Source organism: Onychostoma macrolepis, chromosome 22 (assembly GCF_012432095.1).
Source record: "Onychostoma macrolepis isolate SWU-2019 chromosome 22, ASM1243209v1, whole genome shotgun sequence".
Classification (NCBI taxonomy): Eukaryota; Metazoa; Chordata; class Actinopteri; order Cypriniformes; family Cyprinidae; genus Onychostoma; species Onychostoma macrolepis.
In genome coordinates, this window is record NC_081176.1 from 14,132,909 (window position 1) to 14,158,142 (window position 25,234).

General features: G+C 36.9%; 2 protein-coding genes across 3 annotated transcripts in view; one reads left to right on the plus strand and one right to left on the minus strand.

Moving 5' to 3' along the window:
- Window positions 1-2,153: 2,153 nt before the first annotated feature.
- nol8 (nucleolar protein 8) lies at window positions 2,154-11,726 on the minus strand. Its single transcript, XM_058759619.1, has 17 exons — window positions 11,604-11,726; window positions 10,915-11,062; window positions 10,702-10,764; window positions 10,540-10,618; window positions 10,306-10,456; window positions 10,140-10,208; window positions 7,667-9,859; window positions 6,760-6,930; window positions 6,561-6,674; window positions 6,387-6,477; window positions 6,178-6,307; window positions 6,005-6,088; window positions 5,635-5,927; window positions 3,581-3,716; window positions 3,007-3,068; window positions 2,742-2,824; window positions 2,154-2,421 (listed from the first exon to the last, which is right to left on the minus strand). Exons 2-17 carry the CDS (start codon window positions 11,033-11,035, stop codon window positions 2,362-2,364), a joined length of 3,900 nt encoding a protein of 1,299 aa, XP_058615602.1. The 5' UTR covers window positions 11,036-11,062; window positions 11,604-11,726; the 3' UTR covers window positions 2,154-2,361.
- A 111-nt stretch (window positions 11,727-11,837) lies between these two features.
- The window catches only part of cenpp (centromere protein P), a 69,159-nt gene continuing 55,762 nt past the window's right edge, over window positions 11,838-25,234 (plus strand). Inside the window, exons 1-5 of one of the 2 annotated variants that reach the window (XM_058759626.1) lie at window positions 11,838-11,996; window positions 12,573-12,713; window positions 12,903-13,054; window positions 13,178-13,266; window positions 16,836-16,924. In XM_058759626.1, the coding sequence (XP_058615609.1) occupies window positions 12,589-12,713; window positions 12,903-13,054; window positions 13,178-13,266; window positions 16,836-16,924 (455 nt within the window). In that variant the 5' untranslated portion in view covers window positions 11,838-11,996; window positions 12,573-12,588. The remainder of the gene's footprint in view (window positions 11,997-12,572; window positions 12,714-12,902; window positions 13,055-13,177; window positions 13,267-16,835; window positions 16,925-25,234) is intronic. The other variant, XM_058759627.1, reaches the window with a different exon arrangement.

The following is a 25,234-nucleotide window of genomic DNA, read 5'->3' on the forward strand; positions in this document are numbered from 1 at the left end:
GGGGAAGGGCTGTTATGCTAGTCGGATGCAGGCTAGTCACGTGACTCTGCCTGCCTTTTTGAGCTGGCTAAGGCATTAGTAACAGGTAACTGTGGAAGCTATTCCCACTACGAGAGGAATTTACGAAGTAAAATGTAAATATTTCATACCAGCACACATTCTGGTTCCGGCCCGCTCAGAAATTAGCCTCCCTTTGTCATAAAAGCAACCAGTGTTCATTCATATCTTTCAAACAGCTTGCTAATCTTTTCTAACATAAGTTAACTGGTGAAAAAACAAGAAAGAGACTTTAAAATGAAAGGAGACTGTGCTCAGTTATTGTTAAAATGGAGAATGAAGAACTGTTTTTGGCTTACCATCCCCCATTCACACATTAGCATTGCAGTTAGCCTCACAAAGCCTAAATGTGAGATCAGCTTTGGAAAATAAATGCTAAGTAGAACCAAAATGGGTTTTACATAACCATTTTTAACCTACACAAAGGAATATTTGCTAGCTCTTTAGAAAAACCTCTACTACTGGTGCTTTAACAGATGAAGACACCAAATGCTAACCCGAGGAACAACATAAAACTTTCTTAATCTCCATAGAATCACATGGCAACTCAAGAATCTTGTACATTTGTGCTAGGAACATTATTCCTCAGGTCATGTTTTATTGAGGAGAGGTGAGTTATTAATTTACCTCGTGATTACACTTGCGTTTTTAGCAAAGCAGGTAAAAACTCCCACAAACATACACTGAAGGATGAACTTGAGCAATACTTAGAAACCAGAATAATACACTTATTTTGTGGGTTCTTTTAAAACCCATTAGCGACATGCTAACTACCACATTTAACATTCTAGCTTTAGCAACATGCTAAAAATCTCTCAAAACATCTTAACATGATGACAGAGCCCCTTCTATTTTATCTAGAAAGTTCCAGCAATAAAAATGATCAAAGCTGATGGGCAAAAATAGGACTTGGTAACACAAAATGGCAGTTTTGGGGGACTTATGTCACTGTAGACATAAGACATGAAGACAGCTGCTTCATTCCTTCACGAGCTATAGACACCAGCTGTGATGTCACAGTGAAATCGGAAACCACAGCGTCCTGTTTATGCGGAGAACACAGTGTTCATGACTATAGTTCAGAACCACATACGTGCTGTTTTGCCTATAGTGATCAAAACCACGTCAATCAAACACAAAGTCAATGGTGCAATATTCTTGAAAACACACACACAAGCTGGGCAGAAATGGTGCCAAATGGTTCCTGTAGATTTATTAAGGGTTTCATCAGTAGACGAAAATAACAGTGCAAGATTTTTTGCTCCTTGAGTGATTGCACATTTCATTCTTGGCCTTTGCACTGGCTGACGTTAAACACGATCACTGCCAACTTGCCTGAGCTTGTGTGACTTTTTGAAAATTTCACAGTTTAAACAAAATTGCGATTTAAGTGAAACATGCTAGTTTTTCCAAAACATTAATTTGAACTACAATAAATCCAAAAAGTTAGCAGTGAGCAGTCTCAATATAAATATATATATATATTTTTATTTTACTTGAACATATGCAAATTTTTAAATTCTTACAATATAAGATACGTATTTAATATATTAGACATATTTCTATGTGAAAATATGAGTTTAAATTACAAAAATATCTGTTATCCAAAACCTTAATGAATAACCTGAAACCTTTAAGCATTTTTTGGAAGTTTGCACAAGAGTAAAGTAATAGTAAAGGCTTCTGTTACCCTTTTGCACTAGTTAGTGGAAACTGCTTGAGCCTGCATATAAGGGTAAGAATAAACACTATGGGTCAAATATCACTATCATTAGCCAAAATGGTATCTAGGACAAGGTTGAAGAGTTTTCACAATCACTTTTGCACATACAAATGCATTTTTCACCAAATGTAAGATGGCTTCGTAGCTGTCGACACTGTGTAGTCTTTTCTAAGTGACTACATGCAAGAATCACAACAAATAACAAAAAAACGTTTGCATTTGCACAATCTACTGTGCAGAACGTATGTACTAAACTATCTTTAATGTGGCTTTAAAAAGCACAGAGTAGGTTTTCTAGAAAACAACTTTGTGGGCTGATCCTGTGGTTTGGAGAAAGTGAGTGGGGAATGAAAACAAACACTGAAGCCAGCTGTAATAGTCATGAAAGTATTATCACACCACCCTCTAGTGGTACAAACCAGCATTTATTCTCTCAAATCATTTTAATCATACAAAGAGAATATGCATTAGATACTGTTATTTTGAATAATAAATTACATCTATTAAACAGAATAGGCAAAAATCTCTCTGAAAACCGGTCATCATCTCTGTAAAAAATGTCTTTGAATACTTGAAATTGTTTAGGTCTTCAGCGAAGGCCTCTGTCGTCTTTTGGCATCTCTGTGTTTCTTGCGACACTCCTGTTGGGGGGAAAACAGCTGTAATTCATGTCATAAAAAATGCAAACGAAACTTCAGTACTTTTAAATGTCACATAAACATTTTGAAATATTTTAAACTAGGAATCCACAATATGTTTCAAGGAATGGTACAGAGCATAAAATGTTGTATTTTAATAATATGCACAAAGTATTAGTGCATTTACATGTCATGTGCATTTAAAGTTTCCTTAATATATTTTTAATGTTGGAGGGATAATGAAACATTTAGCTTTGGTTGAAGTGAAATGATGATTTTTATTAATACTTTTTCTATATGAATCAGTTTGAGATCTGTGGTACCTCTCTGAGCGACGTCCTCTTCTGTTCCCAGGCTTCCCTCTGGTCTTGTAGTTTTACACTTCTACAAAACATTCCTGGACCCTCTGAAGAAAAGACATTTGTACATAGAGTGTTTGAAAGCACAACAGGTACAATGATAGAAAAAAATCCTAAAATCCCAGTTGAATTTAACCTCATACACACACACACACAGGCTTTTGTTAGTGATAATATTTAATTGATCATGAATGTTTTAATTTGTCAAGATGAATGATTTAAATCTCACCTTTTAAGCGCTCGTCATTTTGATAGTAAAAGAAAAAGGTCTTTTTCGATGTTGTCGGTTCCCTGCAGAAAATGAAGCTTTAATCAAAAAAAAATCCAAACCAGATTTACAACATTTTGTTGGTATATAGATATATGCAAAACATGTTTGGTTATTTGATTAGTGACTTAGAAAGAGAGTAAGATCTTCAATATTTGCACAGTGAAGGAAAAAAAAAAAGGTGTAGAAATGATATAAACCAGAAATCGCTAATAAATTTCACAAAAAATTAGAAATGGCAAGTAACACATTGAATTAAACATGAAATATTTTCTTGTAAAACATACTCCCATAATCTTTACAAATTAGATATTTTTTACAGTGTACTTCATTTAAGTTTAAATTATGTAAAATATAGAAATATTAAAATTTAAATTATTTTCCATCAATATTGACTAATCAGCGAATTTTGTGATCCATCTTTTAAGGAAACTCAATATATGCTGGTGTTTCTAGTGATACGTTCCTTGTGGTACCAAGCACAAATTGTAAATGATTAATAAATACATTATAGTTTAAATGATAATATAATTACTCTGTGATTTTGCTGGAAGCGGATTGGTCCTCCTCAACCTCGTCCACTCCTTCCTCGTCTGAACTGCTGTCCTGGAAACGAGGGTCCACTTGCCAAGAGAACTTGGCTCCTTTTAATGTCTCTATTTTGTACTCGTCTGATTGGCAAAAAAATTCATAAAAAATACTGTTTTATACTCCAACATGTTATATGTGGTATAATGTAAAAGTGATTTCAGAAGTCATCAAGGTGTATATATATATATATATATATATACAGTGGGTACGGAAAGTATTCAGACCCCCTTAAATTTTTCACTCTTTGTTATATTGCAGCCATTTGCTAAAATCATTTAAGTTCTTTTTTTCGTCATTAATGTACACACAGCACCCCATATTGACAGAAAAACACAGAATTGTTGACATTTTTGCAGATTTATTAAAAAAGACAAACTGAAATATCACATGGTCCTAAGTATTCAGACCCTTTGCTGTGACACTCACATATTTAACTCAGGTGCTGTCCATTTCTTTTGATCATCCTTGAGATGGTTCTACACCTTCATTTGAGTCCAGCTGTGTTTGATTATACTGATTGGACTTGATTAGGAAAGCCACACACCTGTCTATATAAGACCTTACAGCTCACAGTGCATGTCAGAGCAAATGAGAATCATGAGGTCAAAGGAACTGCCTGAAGAGCTCAGAGACAGAATTGTGGCAAGGCACAGATCTGGCCAAGGTTACAAAAAAATTTCTGCTGCACTTAAGGTTCCTAAGAGCACAGTGGCCTCCATAATCCTTAAATGGAAGACTTTTGGGACGACCAGAACCCTTCCTAGAGCTGGCCGTCCGGCCAAACTGAGCTATCGGGGGAGAAGAGCCTTGGTGAGAGAGGTAAAGAAGAACCCAAAGATCACTGTGGCTGAGCTCCAGAGATGCAGTCGGGAGATGGGAGAAAGTTGTAGAAAGTCAACCATCACTGCAGCCCTCCACCAGTCGGGGCTTTATGGCAGAGTGGCCCGACGGAAGCCTCTCCTCAGTGCAAGACACATGAAAGCCCGCATGGAGTTTGCTAAAAAACACCTGAATAAGATTCTCTGGTCTGATGAGACCAAGATAGAACTTTTTGGCCTTAATTCTAAGCGGTATGTGTGGAGAAAACCAGGCACTGCTCATCACCTGTCCAATACAGTCCCAACAGTGAAGCATGGTGGTGGCAGCATCATGCTGTGGGGGTGTTTTTCAGCTGCAGGGACAGGACGACTGGTTGCAATCGAGGGAAAGATGAATGCAGCCAAGTACAGGGATATCCTGGACGAAAACCTTCTCCAGAGTGCTCAGGACCTCAGACTGGGCAGAAGGTTTACCTTCCAACAAGACAATGACCCTAAGCACACAGCTAAAATAATGAAAGAGTGGCTTCACAACAACTCCGTGACTGTTCTTGAATGGCCCAGCCAGAGCCCTGACTTAAACCCAATTCAGCATCTCTGGAGAGACCTAAAAATGGCTGTCCACCAACGTTTACCATCCAACCTGACAGAACTGGAGAGGATCTGCAAGGAGGAATGGCAGAGGATCCCCAAATCCAGGTGTGAAAAACTTGTTTCATCTTTCCCAAAAAGACTCGTGGCTGTATTAGATCAAAAGTGTGCTTCTACTAAATACTGAGCAAAGGGTCTGAATACTTAGGACCATGTGATATTTCAGTTTTTCTTTTTGAATAAATCTGCAAAAATGTCAACAATTATGTGTTTTTCCTGTCAATATGGGGTGCTGTGTGTACATTAATGAGCAAAAAAAAAAAAATGAACAAATGATTTTAGCAAATGGCTGCAATATAACAAAGAGTGAAAAATTTAAGGGGGTCTGAATACTTTCCGTACCCACTGTATATGTATGTATGTATGTATGTATGTATATATATATATATATATATATATATATAAAATAAACATACTAAAATCCTAAATGAAAACATTTGACAAATCAATGGCGAAAACCAATTTTAAAGTGCAAGGATACACCCAATAATTTAACTACAATGATAAATGACATAAATGATCAGTGCACCTGTTTTGGTGGGCGTCTCCGCAGCTGTCTCTTCACTAAAGAAGGAGAACTTGAATCCACCTGAAGTTTCTTCTTTTGCTTCAACATTAGAAGTGAAGGAAACCTCCATGTGTTTCATTATATCTTCAGGATCTTCTTCCTCTTTATCCCATGAAACCGTTTCCTTCTCGTCCTGGTTTTCTTTAGACAACCCAAAGACCTCCTTCAAATCCACCGAGATGTCAAAGTAAATGTCCTTAGAAACTTCAGGAAGTTTTTCAGCCTCTATGCGTTTCTTCCGTCTCGCCGCTTTGCTGTCCAACAACAAAAACACAAATGTTTAATTAAGTCACAATGAGTCTTAATATCCAAAAATGAGTTCATGCAATACCTTTCTTTCTTCGGTTCCTCTGTCTTGGCCTCAAAAGCAGTGTGTTCTTTTTGTGTTGGGTCGTAATGCAGGCTCGAAACATCTCTGCAAAGCCAAACAAGGTACATAAATCTTTAAAAAAAAAAAAACAAGTGAAACAAAACGCGCTCAAAGAACATCTGAAGAAGTCATACTTGAACATCTTGCCCTTTCTGGTGTTTTGTGGCTGTATGTTGGTGTTTAAAATGCTCTGGAGGATGTCTAGACTTTTCTTTTTCTCCTCAAGAAGTTGTTTGTCTGCATCTTTTTCTGGAGCTGCTTCATCTGAAATTTGAAAGATTAAAAACAGGTGAATAATTCTTTCAAACACATTCAAACCCAAGAACATAGTTAAATAAATTACCTTGATCTTCAGACTCATCATCGCTTTCCAGAAATCTAGAATCGACCTGGAATCTTGAATCGGTTCCGAATTTGGCCTGCAGCTCCATGAGCTAAAATAAAGATGAAGACCGATGAATGAGAAATCAAACAAACTCTCAATCTCTCCATCCTGATGAAGACTCTCAATCCAAACCTTCTGTCCAGCTTTGCCCTCAAACTGGGGCTTGATCTGGAAACGATTGTCCTCAGAACCATCATCCTCATCTTCACTGTCAAACAGCTTGCTGCCACCTGGCTTGTCGTTCTTCTGCGGAATTATGATGGAAACATGAAGAACAAATCAAAGTGTTCAAGAAAATAAACTTCCAATTCCAATCTTGGTCCATATTTGCCTTTTCTTTCAACATGGACGTTTGTTGATCTTCATCAGATCCTGAATCGTCCTCAAAGAGGCTTTTTTTCAAGTTTGTTGGTGGTTGTTCTGGTCTGCTTTTGGTTTCATCCTCTTCTTCATCATCAGAATCAAACACTATGTGTTTGCTTTTGTTCGCTTTCACTGCGTCCTGAAAAATATGTTAGAGTAACACTAAAATATTCAAAACAATACAAGACAAATTAGATTTTAAGTGAATTATGACTTTAAATTAGTGACACAATGATATTAAAATTTGGGCCACTACAGATAAGCCAATAATCATTGTATAATTAATTTATGTACAATAAATCAATGAACTTCACATAATCAAAACATATGAAAAATACAAAGGCAAACATGGACAAAAAAATTCTGTAAAATAATGAAGTTTACAAAACTAAAATATGTATTTTTGATTTATTAGCAAAGTTTTTGTTACATAACTTGAAATGTTTGTATACCTGATGAAGGTCATGTGACTGAAAAATCTTTTGCAAAAAAGTTTTGCAAGCCTTAGTACCGTGCAGGATTTTTTTCTATTTTTCTTTATAATTTATTTATGAATAAATAAATAAGAAATAGCCAATATTAGAATTTGACACCATTTTGTCGGAATAAGTAAAAATAAAACTTAAAAATCACTTATTTTAAATTCTGCACATGAATTTAGGCATCACAGCATTATAATGTACAATACAATAGATTAACTTTTTGAGAGTTAGATGATGACAGAGGTAACAAGCATGAAAAATAAAATATATGATACGACTAATACTATTAAATTAAATTAAATCCCTTAAAACGACCAATAACCAATAATTTACTGATTCATTGTGCATCTTCACTTAAAATGCTTCAAAGTATTATGGACTACCTCTACTCACCATGTTAGAAAGAGCTCCTTGAATGAGTTTCCTCTGATGCTCGGTTTCTTTCTGTCGTTGCTCCAGTGCTGCAAGACGTTTCTGGTTGTCCTGCTGTTGTTTCTTAGCATCTATCACAGTTGAGTGAAGAACCGTTTGATGTGAAACAACTTTCTCCTGAACGTTCTTCGAATTGACAGGCTTATAATCTTTTGTCTGAGTTCTGGACTTCTCATCATCACTAGTTTCTGATTCTTCACTAGAAGAGTCACTACTGGAGGACTTAGTCTGCTTGGGTTTGATTGAGTTACTAGACCTGCTAGTTTTTAGTTTGGTTTCAGGGATGGCTCTTGCCAATTTTGTTGCTAAAGACGTTTTAGAAGTGAGGACTTTAGCAGTATCTTCTTCCTCGCTGCTTTCTGATTCTTCACTAGAAGAGTCACTGCTGGAGGATCTGGAGGTCTTCGTCTGCTTGGGTTTGACCGGAGTCTTTGAATTGTTAGAGCTAGCAGTCTTCATTTCAGTTTTAGAGATGGTTTTTACAGATTGTGCAACTAAAGGTGCTTTAGAAGTCAAAACACCAGCAGTGTCTTCATTATCATCTTCCTCGCTGCTTTCTGATTCTTCACTAGAAGAGTCACTGCTGGAGGGTCTGGAGGTCTTCGTCTGCTTGGGTTTGATTGAGTTACTAGTGCTTACAGTGTTTAGTTCAGTTTCTGGGATGGTTCTTGCCAATTTTGTTGCTAAAGACGTTTTAGAAGTGGAGACTTTAGCATTATCTTCTTCCTCGCTGCTTTCTGATTCTTCACTAGAAGAGTCACTGCTGGAGGATCTGGAGGTCTTCATCTGATTGGGTTTGTTTGGGGTGTTTGAGTTATTAGAGCTAACAGTCTTTAGTTTGGTTTCAGGGATGGTTCTTACCGATTGTGACGCTGAAGATGTTTTAGAAGTGAAGACATCTTCATTACCACTGCTTTCTGATTCTTCACTAGAAGAATCATCTTCTGAGGTGGACGCTTCATTCTCGAGTTTTTTTGAGGCTGTTTGTATATTTAAAGTGGCTAATTTCTGTTGAGATAGACGGTTTGAAGACTGCGGTTGACTTATATCTTCTGAGATCCTTTGTTCTTTCAATTTCAGGTCTTGTTTGAGTCTTTTAGGAGATTCACAGTCTATATTTTGGGCGACTCTTTTCAGGCTGGGCTCTGGACCTCCAAAGAGATCCTTCGTTCCAATGAAAGCAGGAAGAGATAAAGTGTTTACCTGATTCTTCTTCTTAATTTCTTTCTCAGGGGTGTCGTCTCCCAGAAGAGAAGCGAGAATATCTTCTGGATTATTGCCTGTTTTCTTGAGTGGTGCATTTGGGGTCTTGGGTTCATCTTTGGGTTCATCTACGGGTTCATCTACACTTTCATCATCTGAAATCACCTCCGCTTTTTTAGCTAGCTGCTCCAGGTCTGCTAGGGAAAGATCTAAACGGTAGCAGTTCCCCATCATGGCTTCATAATCAGAATCTACACTAACACCATCGTCATCAGATGCCTCATTGCTACCATCATCAGATTCAGATGAAGACTCGTTTTTACTGGATTTTGTTGAGGAATCTTGAGTAACTGGTGCAGATTCAACTTGTGTTTTTTGGGTCTTTCTCCGAGTGAATATTTCATCAGTGTCTGCAGAATCATATTCCTCGTCGTCTTTTGATGAAGTTAGTAAGGACATTTTCACGTCATCTTGTTCCACTCCACCCCAGAAAACATTAGACTTGACAACAAAATCATCTCCCACCACCTCCAGGTTGCCGTCGTCATCCTCTGTTGAGGTTTGTTTAGGGTTCCTCAAATGTTCTTGAGCAACCAACATTCTGATTTCATCTTCAGAGTCAGAGTCGTTAACAAAAACACGAACAGATTTTTGTTTCCCTGTCTTTACAGCGGAGAGTCCATTTTGTTGGATCGCCACTTTGTTTTTGTTTCCAGTGGCAGCCGCATTAAGTCCATTTCTCTGAGCCAAATTACTAAGAAACAAACTCAAGTCTATTTTGGACCTTTTGGGACACGGTTTCTGCTTTGGAAACTCTCCTCGCCTTTTCTTACTGATTTCATCGTCTCCACCTTTAATCTCCCATGTCAGCTTGGACACTGATGTGACGTCATCCGCAGTCTCCAGTCTCTTGATGTTGTGGCAGTGTTTGGATGGATCATACTTAAAGACGTATTCAAGAGTTAAGGTTAGATAGTGAATTACATTGAAAGTATGACGATTCTGCTCTTCATAATGATCCCAGATATAATTTTTTTTTTTTTTAAAGATGGCACTTCACTACAAAAAGCCAATGTCAACAGACAAGAAAGAGTGAAGATGACAGATAAAAATGTAGTTTGAAAAATGCATCTACTAGTTTTAGATTATGAACATAATGCTTGCAAGCATATCTGTGTCAATGCTTTTAAGTAGCTATATCTTCCTAGAATTGTAAGATGGAAAAGGATATCTTGTTCTTTCCTTTACTCTTCAGATTCACGACAGGAAGTACCCTCCCAAATTTACTCACGACCCAATTCTGGAAGAGTGGATAAACACAAAACCAATGTTAAATCAGCATCTGGGCCATTTTTACATCTGGACAAAAGTTATTAGCAAAAGAAAATCACACAGACGTTATGGCCGGGAATTTCAGTTCCAGGAACAGCAGCTTTCATGTGGAAATTCTCAACGCCGGCCGCTTTAAACGAATCCACTAATTTCTCCTGAGGGATGATCTTTGGTGTATTGGCCTTTTCAACAATTTGCTGTCGTTCCTCAGCAAGTCTGAAAAAACAAAACCATACAGAATGAGTATATATAGTAACAAACAGTTTAACCAATATTTATTGGTTGAAGAAAGTTTTTACCTATGTAGAAAGCTTTCTTTTGCCAACTGAATAAGCAAGGTTCCACCTTTCCATGTGGATTTATTTAAGATGCCTACACCTGTATAAAAAAAGCGAATGTGCAGATTGATTTACTTCATGACAAAGAAAGCAAGAAAGAATTTATTAAATAACTATACGTACATCTTTTGTATTCAGCATCTGTCATGTTTATGTTGATGTAGCCAAATGTTTTCAGAGGAGCTCCTGCAAATAGATGACAAAGATATTATGCATATGTAAATAATATTGAACAGATACCCAGTTAATGTAATAGAAATATTACATTAAACTCTGTTGCATTTAATAGTCAGATTTTTTTCTTTCTTTCTGGTTTTTATAGGCTAGAGTTCTCACCATTCTCATCTTTCCTTGTTATGATTTCCACATCTGACACATCCCCAAATTTTCCAAATCTGTCTTTGAGGTCTTTCTCAGACACTGCGTGACCGAGACCACCGATGTACAACCGTTTCATGGCCAGATTTCATACAACCAACCCTTTCTGTGTACCATCAAAACACACATAATGAACCACACAGAAGTCATATAGACAGGCATAAAAAAATAAAATCATAGTATTGCAGAACCTAACTGAGACCTGACAGTGAAAAAAGATGGACTCAACATTATAACTATTGTGTGGGAAAAACTCAAATATGCAGACAAGATTGTTGCTCAATGGAGCACCACATGATTACAATAATTATAATTATTAAATTATCATGAATTTAAAAAAAAATATATATAATTGTAGGATTATGCAGTACTGTACGTATCATTATTTGCCTTGTACACAAATGAAAGCACCAATTCTTTCATTAAAATAGAAAACTTTACAACAAAAGACATACAACAAGTATCAAATTCTGTAAATTGTATGTTTAAAAACATGAGACTCGTGAACATAGGATTATTACAAAAGTACATACTGTATGATCCTAATTCTCAATACTTTTGAGTAATACTTTAAAATATCATAGTTAAAAAATATTCCATGAGGCAGAATAAAGATATTATCAATCATAAACTCAAAACAGACTTACGATCATGCCAAAGAATCACATGTACATACAGATGTTACACTGTAACTGTTCCGCTGTGACAACATGGCCGTGTTTGTGGTTCCGCTTGCGAATGTAACGCAACGCTATGGAAAGTTCCATCGACAAAACATACTCACGGAATAAAGAAAGCGATATTAGACAACTTTTAAATTTCTCCCATACGCGATCATAATTATACGCAGATATCAATGTGTTTATGAACACTTCACTTCATAATAATGTTTTTTAGATGAACATTCAAATGTTTTAGGGTGTTTTTGGACATGGTTCACCCCTGCAGTTCTCATGTGGTATGTTCCGTGTTGCCGCGGGATTTAGTTGAATCAGTCAGAATCGTAAAGTCGCAGCGTTTACCTTCAGAAGAACATTAAAGTAAGTTTATTCCTTTAAACATTGCATTTTAAGCTTGATATAAATTCTACACAAATTATTAAATCCATATAAGAAATAAAATTCATATTCATATTACAACTTTAGTTGTTTTTACTTTGTCTTGATGATTTGATTCGTTAAATCGAGCTCCTGTCATCTTATTTACACTCAAAATATCGTTATGAAACTATATAAAGTAATATAAAGGTTTAAAAATGTCATATGGACAGGATAATCTGTCGGTTTGTGATCATTTATTAAAGCGTTTATGATATGAATCTCCTACAGAGTGTAATGACAGATGTAACGTTATGCAGTGAAATTAGTTTGCTGTATATTTTGTTGAAATGTTATAATGTTATATATTGGTTAGATAAGTTAAAAAGTTAAGGTTTTTGACTTGAGCTGATTAATTGGAACCTTTGCATCATATTAAAACAATACTGGCATGCAAATTTTTATTATTTAGGCTAGGTTTGTGTATATCATGTAGAAAATGAAGTTATTTTTATATGTGTATCTCTTTATCTTTATCTCTCTCTATATATATGTATTTTTTCATAAACTGTTTCTTAGTAGATTGAGGAAGATAATGGAGCAGAAATATGAGGAAGAGATCCAGATGCTCCAGCAGGAAATTGAAATGCTGGAGGCTGAACAGGAGGAGACTTTACGGTCCATTTTCATAGAGCACGGAGATCGACTACAGCGGGAACTGTTAGTATGGACTACCTTTCAATGGATTTTGTTCTAGTGTATTTAGCAGCGTAAACTGGACAAAAACAGACAAAAGCTAAAAAAAAAAAAAAAAAAAACGTACTGTATTTCTGTGACGTAAAAAAGCATATTCGCAAAGAAAATGTTTTGCTTGAAGACTGGATAAAATTAATGACATTTTTCTTTCAGAAAGTCAGTCTATGAGGAAAGAGGAGGAGCACAAAAACACACTCTTTCAAAGCTGATCACAGAAGTCAGAGAGCTGGAAAAAAAACTGAGACGACAGACAGAAATCAATGGGATCGCTATAAATGAGTGTTTTGTGAAGACATTGCACAAAAGTGAGTCTTTTGAAATTTGCTTTTAAATATGAAATAATTTAAATTAAAAATAGACATTAAATATTTATATTAAAAATAATTTAGGTTGTATATAAGGGTTATTAACTTCTGTTGTTTTTTCAGGTGAAAGAAAACTTGTACAGCAGCTCAGACTTGCAGGTCACTGCAGTGTACTTTTGTTCCAGGTTGAATTTGCAGTGACTGAGATTCAGGTACAGAGAATACACAAAATATTTATGCATGCGCTTAATAGTATTAACAGAAGTATTATTTATTAAAATTAACATATAATACTTTCAGAAAGCATGCAAAATGAATAACTCTTTGCAAAACAGGCTATTTGAGAGATTCTTCCTGTTAGATGAGTGTATGTAGATTGTGTGCTTTAGGACTTAAGATATTCACAGTCCTGCAGCTGGTTGCAACAAACCCATTAAGTAAAAGGGGTCATCGGATGCCCATTTTCCACAAGTTGATATGATTCTTTAGGGTCTCAATGAAAAGTCTATAACATACTTTGGTTCAAATTTCTCAATGGTAGTGTAAAACAACACCTTTTTACCTTGTCAAAATCAGCTCTGTTTTCAGCAAGCCGTTTTAGTCCATACACCTTTAAATGCTAATGAGCTCTGCTGACCCCGCCCCTCTCTTCCGTGGGATGACGAGCCATTCTCATGATACTGTTTACTTTAGCCACGGAACTTGCTAACTAGCACGTTATTAGGAAAAGTGATTTGCAAAGATTCATAAAAGAACCTTATACTCAATTCGTCTGTAGGTGAGGCTGGATCATGAATGATTTGCGCAAACATAAATGCATTTAGGCAGATCAGAGGATACATTGCCTTCAAAAACACAGGTAATCCTCTGCGCTTTCAGCAGCTCAGATGTCGGGAGTTATGTCGACTGTTATGTTCATTATTACATCCAACAACAAAACACCTCACTCGCTTAATCTGAGACATCTTGTCTTCCCCTGCACTGGAGTCGACACAATGGAGGTCTGATGACAGCTCACTCAGGGCGGGTCTAAGGGGAGGGGCCTGTGCCTGTGTGACGTCACACAGACAAGCATCTGAGAATGGCTTGATTTGAGAAAGGGGAAATGATTTAACGAGATTACAAAAAAACACTGGGTGGATATTTATCATCGTAGGGTGGTTGTGTACACACACTGCCAACACACATTTCAGTTCAAACAACTTGTAAAAATGCATGTCGTATCCGATGACCCCTTTAAGGAAACCATTAGTAATAATTTGTTTTATAAGTTTTGGATTTTTCTTAGGTATAGTTCACCCAAAAATAAAAATTTGCTTAAAATTTACTCACCTTCAGGCCATCAAAGATGTAGATGAGTTTGTTTCTTGGAACAGATTTGGAGAAATGTATTACTTGCTCACCAACGGATCCTCTGCAGTGAATGGGTGCCGTCAGAATGAGAGTCCAAACAGCTGATAAAAACATCACAATAATCCAGAAGTAATTGACATGACTCCAGTCCCTGAATTGTGAAGCCAAAAGCTGTGTTTGTAATAAACAAATTACAAATGACTAGTTCTCTATCCTTAATATTGCTTTCTCCAGTGAAAAAGTTGTCTGTTGAATTAGAAGAGAAATATGCATATGGACTTTCTCACTGGAGGAAGTGTTATTATGGATTATGGAGTAATTTTTTGGCCAAAAGCAATGGTTTGAAGTTAGAATGTCTTAATGATGGATTTGTTTCTCACAAACATGTAGCCAGGGTTTGTTGCAACCAGGCCATGGCCTTAAAGGGGTGATTTACTGCTTTTTTTCTTTGCTTGATTGTGTTTATGGGGTGCAATATAACATGTCTTCGTGTTTCGTTTGTTAAAAAACGCCTTATTTTTCATATATTTCACCTTTATTGTAAGCTTCTTTCTCCTCTGTCATTTGAACGACCGGTTGACTTCCTGATTCTCTGAAACCACTCCCTCAGAAACGGGCGATGGGCTCAGATTGGTTAGTTGTGATCGGTGTGTTGTGATTGGCTAAACTGCGTACTGCACATTGTCCGGAAACTTCACGCCCATCACCTTCACGGGGCGACAGCTGCATGTGCTGCGGTCAAATGTAAATAATGGTGTCAATATTGCCGTATCAGTTTGAGCCAGAATCAGACCCAGAAAGCAGTAATGAAGAGAGTCAAGCAGAACTTCCGCAAGCATGGCTCTTACAAACGTTTCTGAATGGAAGTTTGCTGTTGTGATTACATATCATTTTTTGAAGTTCGTAGACGTTTGTCTTATACACACAAAATAGCATCGAACTAACTGGCTACTAAAACCAAACAGCGTTGGCTTGTTTACGTTATTGATCAAATCGAAAAATTACATCATAAAGTATACATGGAAAATACATTTACAAAATTAGTACATAATTACACATTCGGGTCCAAAATGTTTGTACGCGTTTGTCATAGACACACGAAACATCATTTAACTAAGCCCGAACACAGAAGACCTGACAGCTGGGTGAAAATAACACCGTTTCGACGGCATGGCTACAACTCTCCACTATAACTCTTCCTCTTCGACAAAGCCGCAGAACATGGCCTTGCCCCCTCTGTGGCATGTTCCGGAGGGAGGGGTTTGATGGGTTTTTTACGTATGCAACCCGGGAAGTATCTCGTTGTAGTCCCGTATGAGTCGTTTTTGTAGGCATTAAACTTCCTGATTTTTAAAAGACGATATCTCCGCTTACGTTGAACTTTCAGTGCAGCAACTTTGCAGATACTGTTCATGCACCAACAGCAACATTACACACTTTTTAAAATGAAAAAAGTGAAATCGCAGTAAACCACCCCTTTAAAACTGCAAAGTTCAAATTAAGATGCTGTAAATCATTTGCTATTTGGTTTTATTTTGTAATTATTAGTAGTGCTTGCTATGATTTTTCATTCATACGGTTAGGGGTTTGTTTAAATCCTGAAGTGAACCCTGTATAGTTTGTATAATTCCTCAAATCATGTGGCATGTTGAAGAGAAAGATAAGTGATCAGCATCATGACATGTTTTGTATTATAAAGTGCCATTAATTTTTTCTTAAAAAAATGTGGTTAAGTGCTGAAATTCTCATAATATATCACCTACAATCTTTTAAACGCTATACAGTCCATGATGGTTATTAGAACCAGTGATGAAGATTGTAATGATTATTCTTATACTGAACACTAGAGGGCAGCATGTCTTCATTTCATCCTTGATATTTCCTTTCAACATCTGAGATTTGTGCACCAGTCTTAAAACGTCTCTTTAACAGATTAGACTCGGCATTTATAGTTCTTCCAGTTCTTCTTGTTTCTCTGAAATTTTAATGACAGGCATAAATCCAGCTCTCTGTGGGCCCTCCTTAGCACAAATATTTACATAGCAGATGCTATGATTCGCATTAAATAATTCGGAACAGAATTATTGGTTGGTGACTGATGGCACTCTTAAAAATTGTGAGTTATTTTAAACTGGCAGCCTGTGTGAAGATCAGTATGACGCTGATAATGAAAGTTTTATTTGTGTAAGCTGAGTCGGAGTAAAATTGAAAATCTTTACAATGAGAATAGTCAAGAATAAATTTGAAGCGTTATATTAAGCATATAAAGAAGTAAAAGCAGATTCGTGCTCCAGTCTTCACACAAAAAAAAGATTTTTCCTGAAGAGAAGAAATCCCATAAACCATCAGTCTTATGACAGGTGATATAATAAATGCTGATCAGTTTAAGACTATTTATGATCTTGTCTGACTCTGTGTTTTATTACAGGAGGATGATGCACTGCTCAGGAGAGTTACAGAACTAAATATCGTTGTGGATGGTGTTGATTTCAAAGATTTCTCCGCATTTGTGTCCAGGTAGAGTGGTGATTGGTAACTGCTTAATATCAATGGTGTGTTTGTATTTCAATTCAGGTGATCCAAGATGAGGATGAGTTTGTTTCTTCAGATTTTGAGAAATTTAGCATAACATCACTTGCTCACCAAAGGATCCTCTGAAGTGAATGGGTGCCGTCAGAATGAGAGTCCAAACAGCTGATAAAAACATCACAATAACCCACAAGTAATCCACACCACTCCAGTCCATCAGTTAACGTCTTAAGTAAAAAACTGTATGTTTGTAATAAATCTGTCATTAAGATGTTTTTAAAATTTAACCATTCTTTGGCTGAAATACGAGTCCACTACCATTATATTACTTTCTCCAGTGATAAAATTGTCTTGTCTGAATCAGGAGAGAAATATGCACAGATATAGCACTGTTTACAAGTGGAAACAGTTCTAAACAAATATGTTGGTGGACTTTGATGTGAGAGGACAACAGGGGATGAACTTTTTCACTGGAGGAAGCTGTATTATGATCATATTTTGGTCCGAAGCAACAGTTTTAGGTTAAAATGCCTTAATGATGGATTCTTACAAACACACATCAGTGTTTCCCACAGACTTGGCGGCATTTCCCTGAGGAAATGTGTATATATATATATATATATATATATATATATATATATGTGTATGTATGAGTGTGTGTGTGTGTGTGTGTGTATATATATATATATATATATATATATATATATATATATATATATATATATATATATATATATATATATATATATATATATATATATATATATATATATATATATATATATATATATATATATATATATATATATATATATATACATATATATATATATATATATATATATATATATATATATATATATCAGGGGTGTAACGATGCAGCGTACCATACCGAAACAGTTCACATGGTACATTCAAATGGAAGTGATCATCCCTGTCCCCTTGGTGTGGGTACTTTGGAGTGAACAGGGCACGTGCGTACCATTATGTAGTTGTTTGGAATGCACTTGGCAAAGGGAGAGAAGTCATTTCTTCATCATCTTCAGCTGGGATGTTCCCGTGACAACGCAGCACGGTGTGCGTCAGCAGATGTCGTTGTTTTAATGGCATAGCATAAATGTCTTTTTAGTGTTGTTAGCATAAACGTTGCAAATAAACATACATTTTATATTTTAAAACGTTTTTTAAAGTTTTTGGCTATATAATATATAAAAACTAATATGTATAAAACTTTTTAAAATATAAAATGTATATTTTTTTATGCTGGTGTCCGTCAGTGAATCTGCTGACGCACACCGTGCTGCGTTGTCACGGGAACATCCCATTTGAAAGATGATGAGGAAATTACTTCTCTCCCTTTGCCAAGTGCATTCCAAACGACTACATAATGGTACGCACGTGCCCTGTTCACTCCAAAGTACCCACACCAAGGGGATAGGGATGATCTCTTCCATTTGGAATTCACCATGTGAACCGTTTCGGTTCGGTATGCGTACCGTTACACCCCTAATACAGTATCTCAAAGAAGTGAATACACTCCTCACATTTTTGTTAATATTTTATTATATCTTTTCATGTGACAACACTGAAGAAATGACACTTTGCTACAATGTAAAGTAGTGAGTGTACAGCTTGTATAACAGTGTGAATTTGCTGTACCCTTAAAATAACTCAACACACAGCCATTAATGTCTAAACCGCTGGCCAAAAAAGTGAGTACACCCCTAAGTGAAAATGTCCAAATTGGGCCCAAAGTGTCAATATTTTGTGTGGCCACCATTATTTTCCAGCACTGCCTTAACCCTCTTGGGCATGGAGTTCACCAGAGCTTCACAGGTTGCCACTGGAGTCTGGTGGATGTTAGAGACCTTGAGCTCCTCCACCTTCCATTTGAGGATGCCCCACAGATGCTCAATAGGGTTTAGGTCTGGAGACATGCTTGGCCAGTCTATCACCTTTACCCTCAGCTTCTTTAGCAAGGCAGTGGTTGTCTTGGAGGTGTGTTTGGGTTCGTTATCATGTTGGAATACTGCCCTGCGGCCCAGTCTCCGAAGGAAGGGGATCATGCTCTGCTTCAGTATGTTGGCATTCATGGTTCCCTCAATGAACTGTAGCTCCCCGGTGCCGGCAGCACTCATGCAGCCCCAGACCATGACACTCCCACCACCATGCTTGACTGTAGGCAAGACACACTTGTCTTTGTACCTGGTTGCGGCGACACACGCTTGACACCATCTGAACCAAATAAGTTTATCTTGGTCTCATCAGGCCACAGGACATGGTTCCAGTAATCCATGTCCTTAGTCTGCTTGTCTTCAGCAAACTGTTTGCGGGCTTTCTTGTGCATCATCTTTAGAAGAGGCTTCCTTCTGGGACGACAGCCATGCAGACCAATTTGATGCAGTGTGCGGCATATGGTCAGAGCACTGACAGGCTGACCCCCCACCCCTTCGACCTCTGGCAGCACTCATACGTCTATTTCCCAAACACAACCTCTGGATATGACGCCGACCACGGGCACTCAACTTCTTTGGTCGACCATGGCAAGGCCTGTTCTGAGTGGAACTTGTCCTGTTAAACCGCTGTATGGTCTTGGCCACCGTGCTGCAGCTCAGTTTCAGGGTCTTGGTAATCTTCTTATAGCCTATGCCATCTTTATATAGAGCAACAATTCTTTTTTTCAGATCCTCAGAGAGTTCTTTGCCATGTTGAACTTCCAGTAACCAGTATGAGATGTGAGAGCAATAACACCAAATTTAAAACACCTGCTCCCCATTCACACCTGAGACCTTGTAACACTAATGAGTCACATGACACCGGGGAGAGAAAATGGCTAATTGGGCCCAATTTGGACATTTTCACTTAGGGGTGTACTCACTTTTGTGGCCAGCGGTTTAGACATTAATGGCTGTGTGTTGAGTTATTTTGAGGGGACAGCAAATTTACACTGTTATACAAGCTGTACACTCACTACTTTACATTGCAGCAAAGTGTCATTTCTTTAGTGTTGTCACCTGAAAAGATATAATAAAATATTTATAAAAATGTGAGGGGTGAACTCACTTCTGTGAGATACTATATATATATATATATATACCATATTGTCCAGAATATAAGACGACCCTGATTATAAGACGACCCCCCTTTTTCCAGATGTACCTGTTGGAAAAAGGCTTTTTGAAAACCAAATCTTGGTTGTTGTTGTTTTTTTTTTTTCTCTGTAAAACACATTTATTCTTAAATTATTTTCATATTGCATATTTTTCCAATTCTAATTTTTGTTTTGAAAGTATGGTAAATACTGGTAAAATGTACCCACAATGACATTGGAAAATTTTGATATACCATTGAAATAACAGGTAGCCCATCTGAATTATATAACAATTAGGCTATCCAACTCATAGTAGCCTACCAAAATGTTATTATCAGTAGACGTGAAATCTTATTGTAGTCTTCAAATCTGGGTACTGTCTTATGTTTTAAAATCACTTACAGAGGAAGTTTGGTCCCATCAGGCTAACATGACAGTCACGATCATGCTGCTGTAAGCTTTTCTTTTTCATTTGTTTTCATTCACGATCTTTACAACACACATTACATTACATATTTCATGGCACACTCGTTTTATGCGTTTTTGGCGCCACCTATTGTTGTGGGTGTATTATTGACATGTCAAAGTCTAGACCCTGAATATAAGACAAACACGTTTTTTCAGATGTATTTCCAAGGAAAAAATATAGTCTTATATTCGGGTCAATACGGTATATATATATATATATATATATATATATACATACATACATACATACAGTGGGGCAAAAAAGTATTTAGTCAGCCACCAATTGTGCAAGTTCTCCCACTTAAAAAGATGAGAGGCCTGTAATTTTCATCATAGGTATACCTCAACTATGAGAGACAAAATGAGGAAAAAATCCAGAAAATCACATTGTAGGATTTTTAAAGAATTTATTTGCAAATTATGGTGGAAAATAAGTATTTGGTCAATAACAAAATTTCATCTCAATACTTTGTTATATACCCTTTGTTGGCAATGACAGAGGTCAAACGTTTTCTGTAGGTCTTCACAAGGTTTTCACACACTGTTGCTGGTATTTTGGCCCATTCCTCCATGCAGATCTCCTCTAGAGCAGTAATGTTTTGGGGCTGTTGCTGGGCAACATGGACTTTCAACTCCCTCCAAAGATTTTCGATGGGGTTGAGATCTGGAGACTGGCTAGGACACTCCAGGACCTTGAAATGCTTCTTACGAAGCCACTCCTTCGTTGCCCGGGCGGCGTGTTTGGGATCATTGTCATGCTGAAAGACCCAGCCACGTTTCATCTTCAATGCCCTTGCTGATGGAAGGAGGTTTTCACTCAAAATCTCACGATACATGGCCCCATTCATTCTTTCGTTTACACGGATCAGTCGTCCTGGTCCCTTTGCAGAAAAACAGCCCCAAAGCATGATGTTTCCACCCCCATGCTTCACAGTAGGTATGGTGTTCTTTGGATGCAACTCAGCATTCTTTCTCCTCCAAACACGACAAGTTGAGTTTTTACCAAAAAGTTCTATTTTGGTTTCATCTGTCCATATGACATTCTCCCAATCTTCTTCTGGATCATCCAAATGCTCTCTAGCAAACTTCAGACGGGCCCGGACATGTACTGGCTTAAGCAGGGGGACACGTCTGGCACTGCAGGATTTGAGTCCCTGGCGGCGCAGTGTGTTACTGATGGTAGCCTTTGTTACTTTGGTCCCAGCTCTCTGCAGGTCATTCACTAGGTCCCCCCGTGTGGTTCTTGTGATCATTTTGACCCCACGGGGTGAGATCTTGCGTGGAGCCCCAGATCGAGGGAGATTATCAGTGGTCTTGTATGTCTTCCATTTTCTAATAATTGCTCCCACAGTTGATTTCTTCACACCAAGCTTCTTACCTATTGCAGATTCAGTCTTCCCAGCCTGGTGCAGGTCTACAATTTTGTTTCTGGTGTCCTTTGACAGCTCTTTGGTCTTGGCCATGGTGGAGTTTGGAGTTGGACTGTTTGAGGTTGTGGACAGGTGTCTTTTATACTGATAACGAGTTGAAACAGATGCCATTAATACAGGTAACGAGTAGAGGACAGAGGAGCCTCTTAAAGAAGTTGTTACAGGTCTGTGAGAGCCAGAAATCTTGCTTGTTTGTAGGTGACCAAATACTTATTTTACCGAGGAATTTACCAATTAATTCTTTAAAAATCCTACAATGTGATTTTCTGGATTTTTTTTTCTCATATTGTCTCTCATAATCAGTCTTTAAATGATTAAAGTCTGTGTAAAGTTAATTCTGAGAATTGTTTGTAAACACATTATCCATGTTAAAAATGCATTGCTGAAACATGTTACAAAGACTGTGAACTATGTAGCACTTAATTGTGGAGTTAGACCATTAAACAGTTTTTCACCATTTTCGTGATCAGGATTTTTTTGGGCGGGGCTAAATCATGACTCGATGATGCAATCGAGCCTATACTCATAGTCACGCAATGCTGATGTTGTTAACATTAATAATTTGAGAATATAACAATAATAATAATTTGCACGGTTTGATGTGATATGAGCTAACCGATCTTCAGATTAAATCTTGGTAGTGTGATTTATGGTAATGCTTTTTTCCTCAGTTGGTCAGAACAAACGTGGCAGACTTGTTACTTACTTGTTCAGGTGGCAATATCCGGTGAAAATTCTTATTTGGGTCATATATTCCAAGACGTAGGCTAGAATCTGTTATTGCGAATTTCAGTAAATATCCACACCGGTGCTGTGACTGACAGTCACACACACTCCTCAAAACATTAGATGCATCCGCACTGGAGCAGTGCCGGAGCACAATCCCACGCAAGGACGATAATTCCGCAAGCAGCTGCAATTCCAGGTTTTTAAACAGAGATGGCGACAAAGGCAAAACTTATGGACTGCAGCTTTAAACAATGGTTTACTGAACAAATTGCTCTTTCTTTAAATAAATTCATTTATAAAGAAAATTTTCTTAGGGATAAAAATCTACCTCAGCTTCTGCTTTAAACTATAGCCTATAGGGAGCCCTTTTACATTAGGCTACTATAAGGTTACAATTAACAATAGACCATTAAATTAAATTACTAAAGATATTAAAAGGCTGTACACAGAGCAGCACTGCGAAAGCTACTTAATCAAGCATAATAGAAAGATGAAATGAAAATGACATCTAAACTTTTCTGAAGACAGTCTGTTCCCTTCAAAGATACATTCATATAAAAACACCCACGCCATGTTTTTAACTTTGAAACGTGCAGAGCTCATGTTTACTCAGTGAAGTCAAAGCCTTTTGGAAAATCTATTTGTGGCGGTCAGTGTTGATATTGTGGCATATGGGAAACACTGACACAGTTTTCTGCTTCACAGGATGTTAGCTAATTACCTGGAGTCCTGTTAATTACTTGTGGGTTATTCTTATGTTTTGATTAGCTGTTTGGACTCTCATTCTGAAGGCACCCATTCACTACAGATGATCCATTGGTAAAACTGCTAAAATTCTCCAAATCTGTTCTAAAGAGAAAACAAACTCTTCTGCATCTTGCATGGCCTGAGGGTGAGTAAATTTAAATTTTTGGACAAGCTATTCCTTTAATGCAATTATTTTTAACATTTTATTTTTTAAGGTAAGCAGATTCCATGGATAATTTGTACTCTTCACAAAATGATGTATCTTGCTTTTTTGCATAGTTGAATCAACAGAAATCCCATTAGGAGAAAATCCAGGTTGCGCAATAGGTTACACAACATAAAACCTACAGTGTAAGTAAACATCAGGCAATTGAATTCCCAGACACCATAGAACAAAGAAGAGCATTCTGCTTTATGTTAGTCTTGTAAAAAGATACAAATCCAAACAAAACTCCATACAAGGGAAATAAATGTATCTGTGTGGCTCATTAGCAAGATGCTGAGTGAACCCTGACCAGATGTTGTCAACGCAATGTGGGAGAGTTCCCGCAGAGGTCTGATTTTCTCATTGAGGACTGATTGACAAGTGTTGCGAGATCAGGTTAGATCCCACTGCTGGCTGATTGACTGACGGCAATGTACTCTTGAGAATGCAATATAACCTCAAAAATATTCCATCGCTAGACAAATAAGGGCTTTGTTTATGTGTTTGAGGAGTTTCTGTTATACTTGCAGCTGAAGGATTTGTTTATTCGTGGTCCAGGCCACATTAACAAATAAATGTCTGATCATTAGGCATGTGGTCCATATCTGTGGTAGCTTCATCTTTGAAGGTAGATCATTTGTGAAAGAGATTGAATTCTATCATGTTTTGTTCTATTGTATGAAGTTCTGTTCTGTTGTGTTCTATTTTGTTGTTCTCTGTTCTGTTCTGTTGTATTCTGTTTTCTGCTATATTTAATTGCATTCTATTCAATTTTTGTTTGTCCTGTTTTGTTTTTTTATAGTACTCTGTTTTCTTGTGTTTCTAGTTGTTCCATTGCATTCTTTTCTGTTCTTTTTTGATCTGTTGTGATTTATTCTGCCTTATTCTGTTCTGTCCAGTTATGTTTAATTCTGTTGTGACCCTTTCTGTTCTGTTTTTACAAATTTCAGTATTCTATTCTATTCTATTCTGCTCTTTATTCTGTTCTGTGTTGCTCAGTTTTTTTGTTCTGTTTTGTTCTATTGTATTCTGTTCTGTTTTGTTTCTGTTCTTTTATGATTTGTTCTCGGTTCTTTTGTGTCTGTACTGCTTTGTTCTATTCTGTTGTCTTCTGTTGCTGTATTCTGTTCTGTTTTATTATAGGGTAAACGTACCTATTAAGCTCACCAAAATCTACATCGAGACATTTTTAGTCCATAAGATATTGGTTTCAGTACAAAAAGTTATGTTAAAATAAAATATTAATCTCTCACACAAAAATATTTAATTTAATTTTAAATGACAAAAGCCTTTCAATTAAGATATACATCATTAAATTCAAAAAGTCTGGCTGTGCTTAATGGGTACATTTTTGTAGCCTTTAAGCACACCCCTGTTCCCATTAAGCTCACATCATGTTTTATTTTAAGAAATTTTTAAAGAATAATTGTAAAAATATATTTTTTGAAGGTACAAAGTCAATCAAAAAAAAAAAGGCAGAACACTAAAATCAAGCAAGAAGGCATTCAAGTCGATCAGTTGTATATTCATAATGAAGCGTCATTTAAACACATTGCAACATCTATACTAGTCCACGTTCAGCTAATTAATACATTCAAAAATCAAATAAAACAAACCAATAAAACATT

Bases quoted from the DNA above. Each gene is read 5' to 3' on its own strand.
- nol8 (XM_058759619.1), bottom strand. From the start codon at position 11,035: ATGAAACGGTTGTACATCGGTGGTCTCGGTCACGCAGTGTCTGAGAAA. The intron at 6,308-6,386 runs GTAATTTATTTA...TTCAAATTTCAG, and splicing joins TGATGAGTCTGAAGATCAAG to ATGAAGCAGCTCCAGAAAAA. The intron at 3,717-5,634 runs GTGCACTGATCA...TTTGCCAATCAG, and splicing joins GGAGACGCCCACCAAAACAG to ACGAGTACAAAATAGAGACA.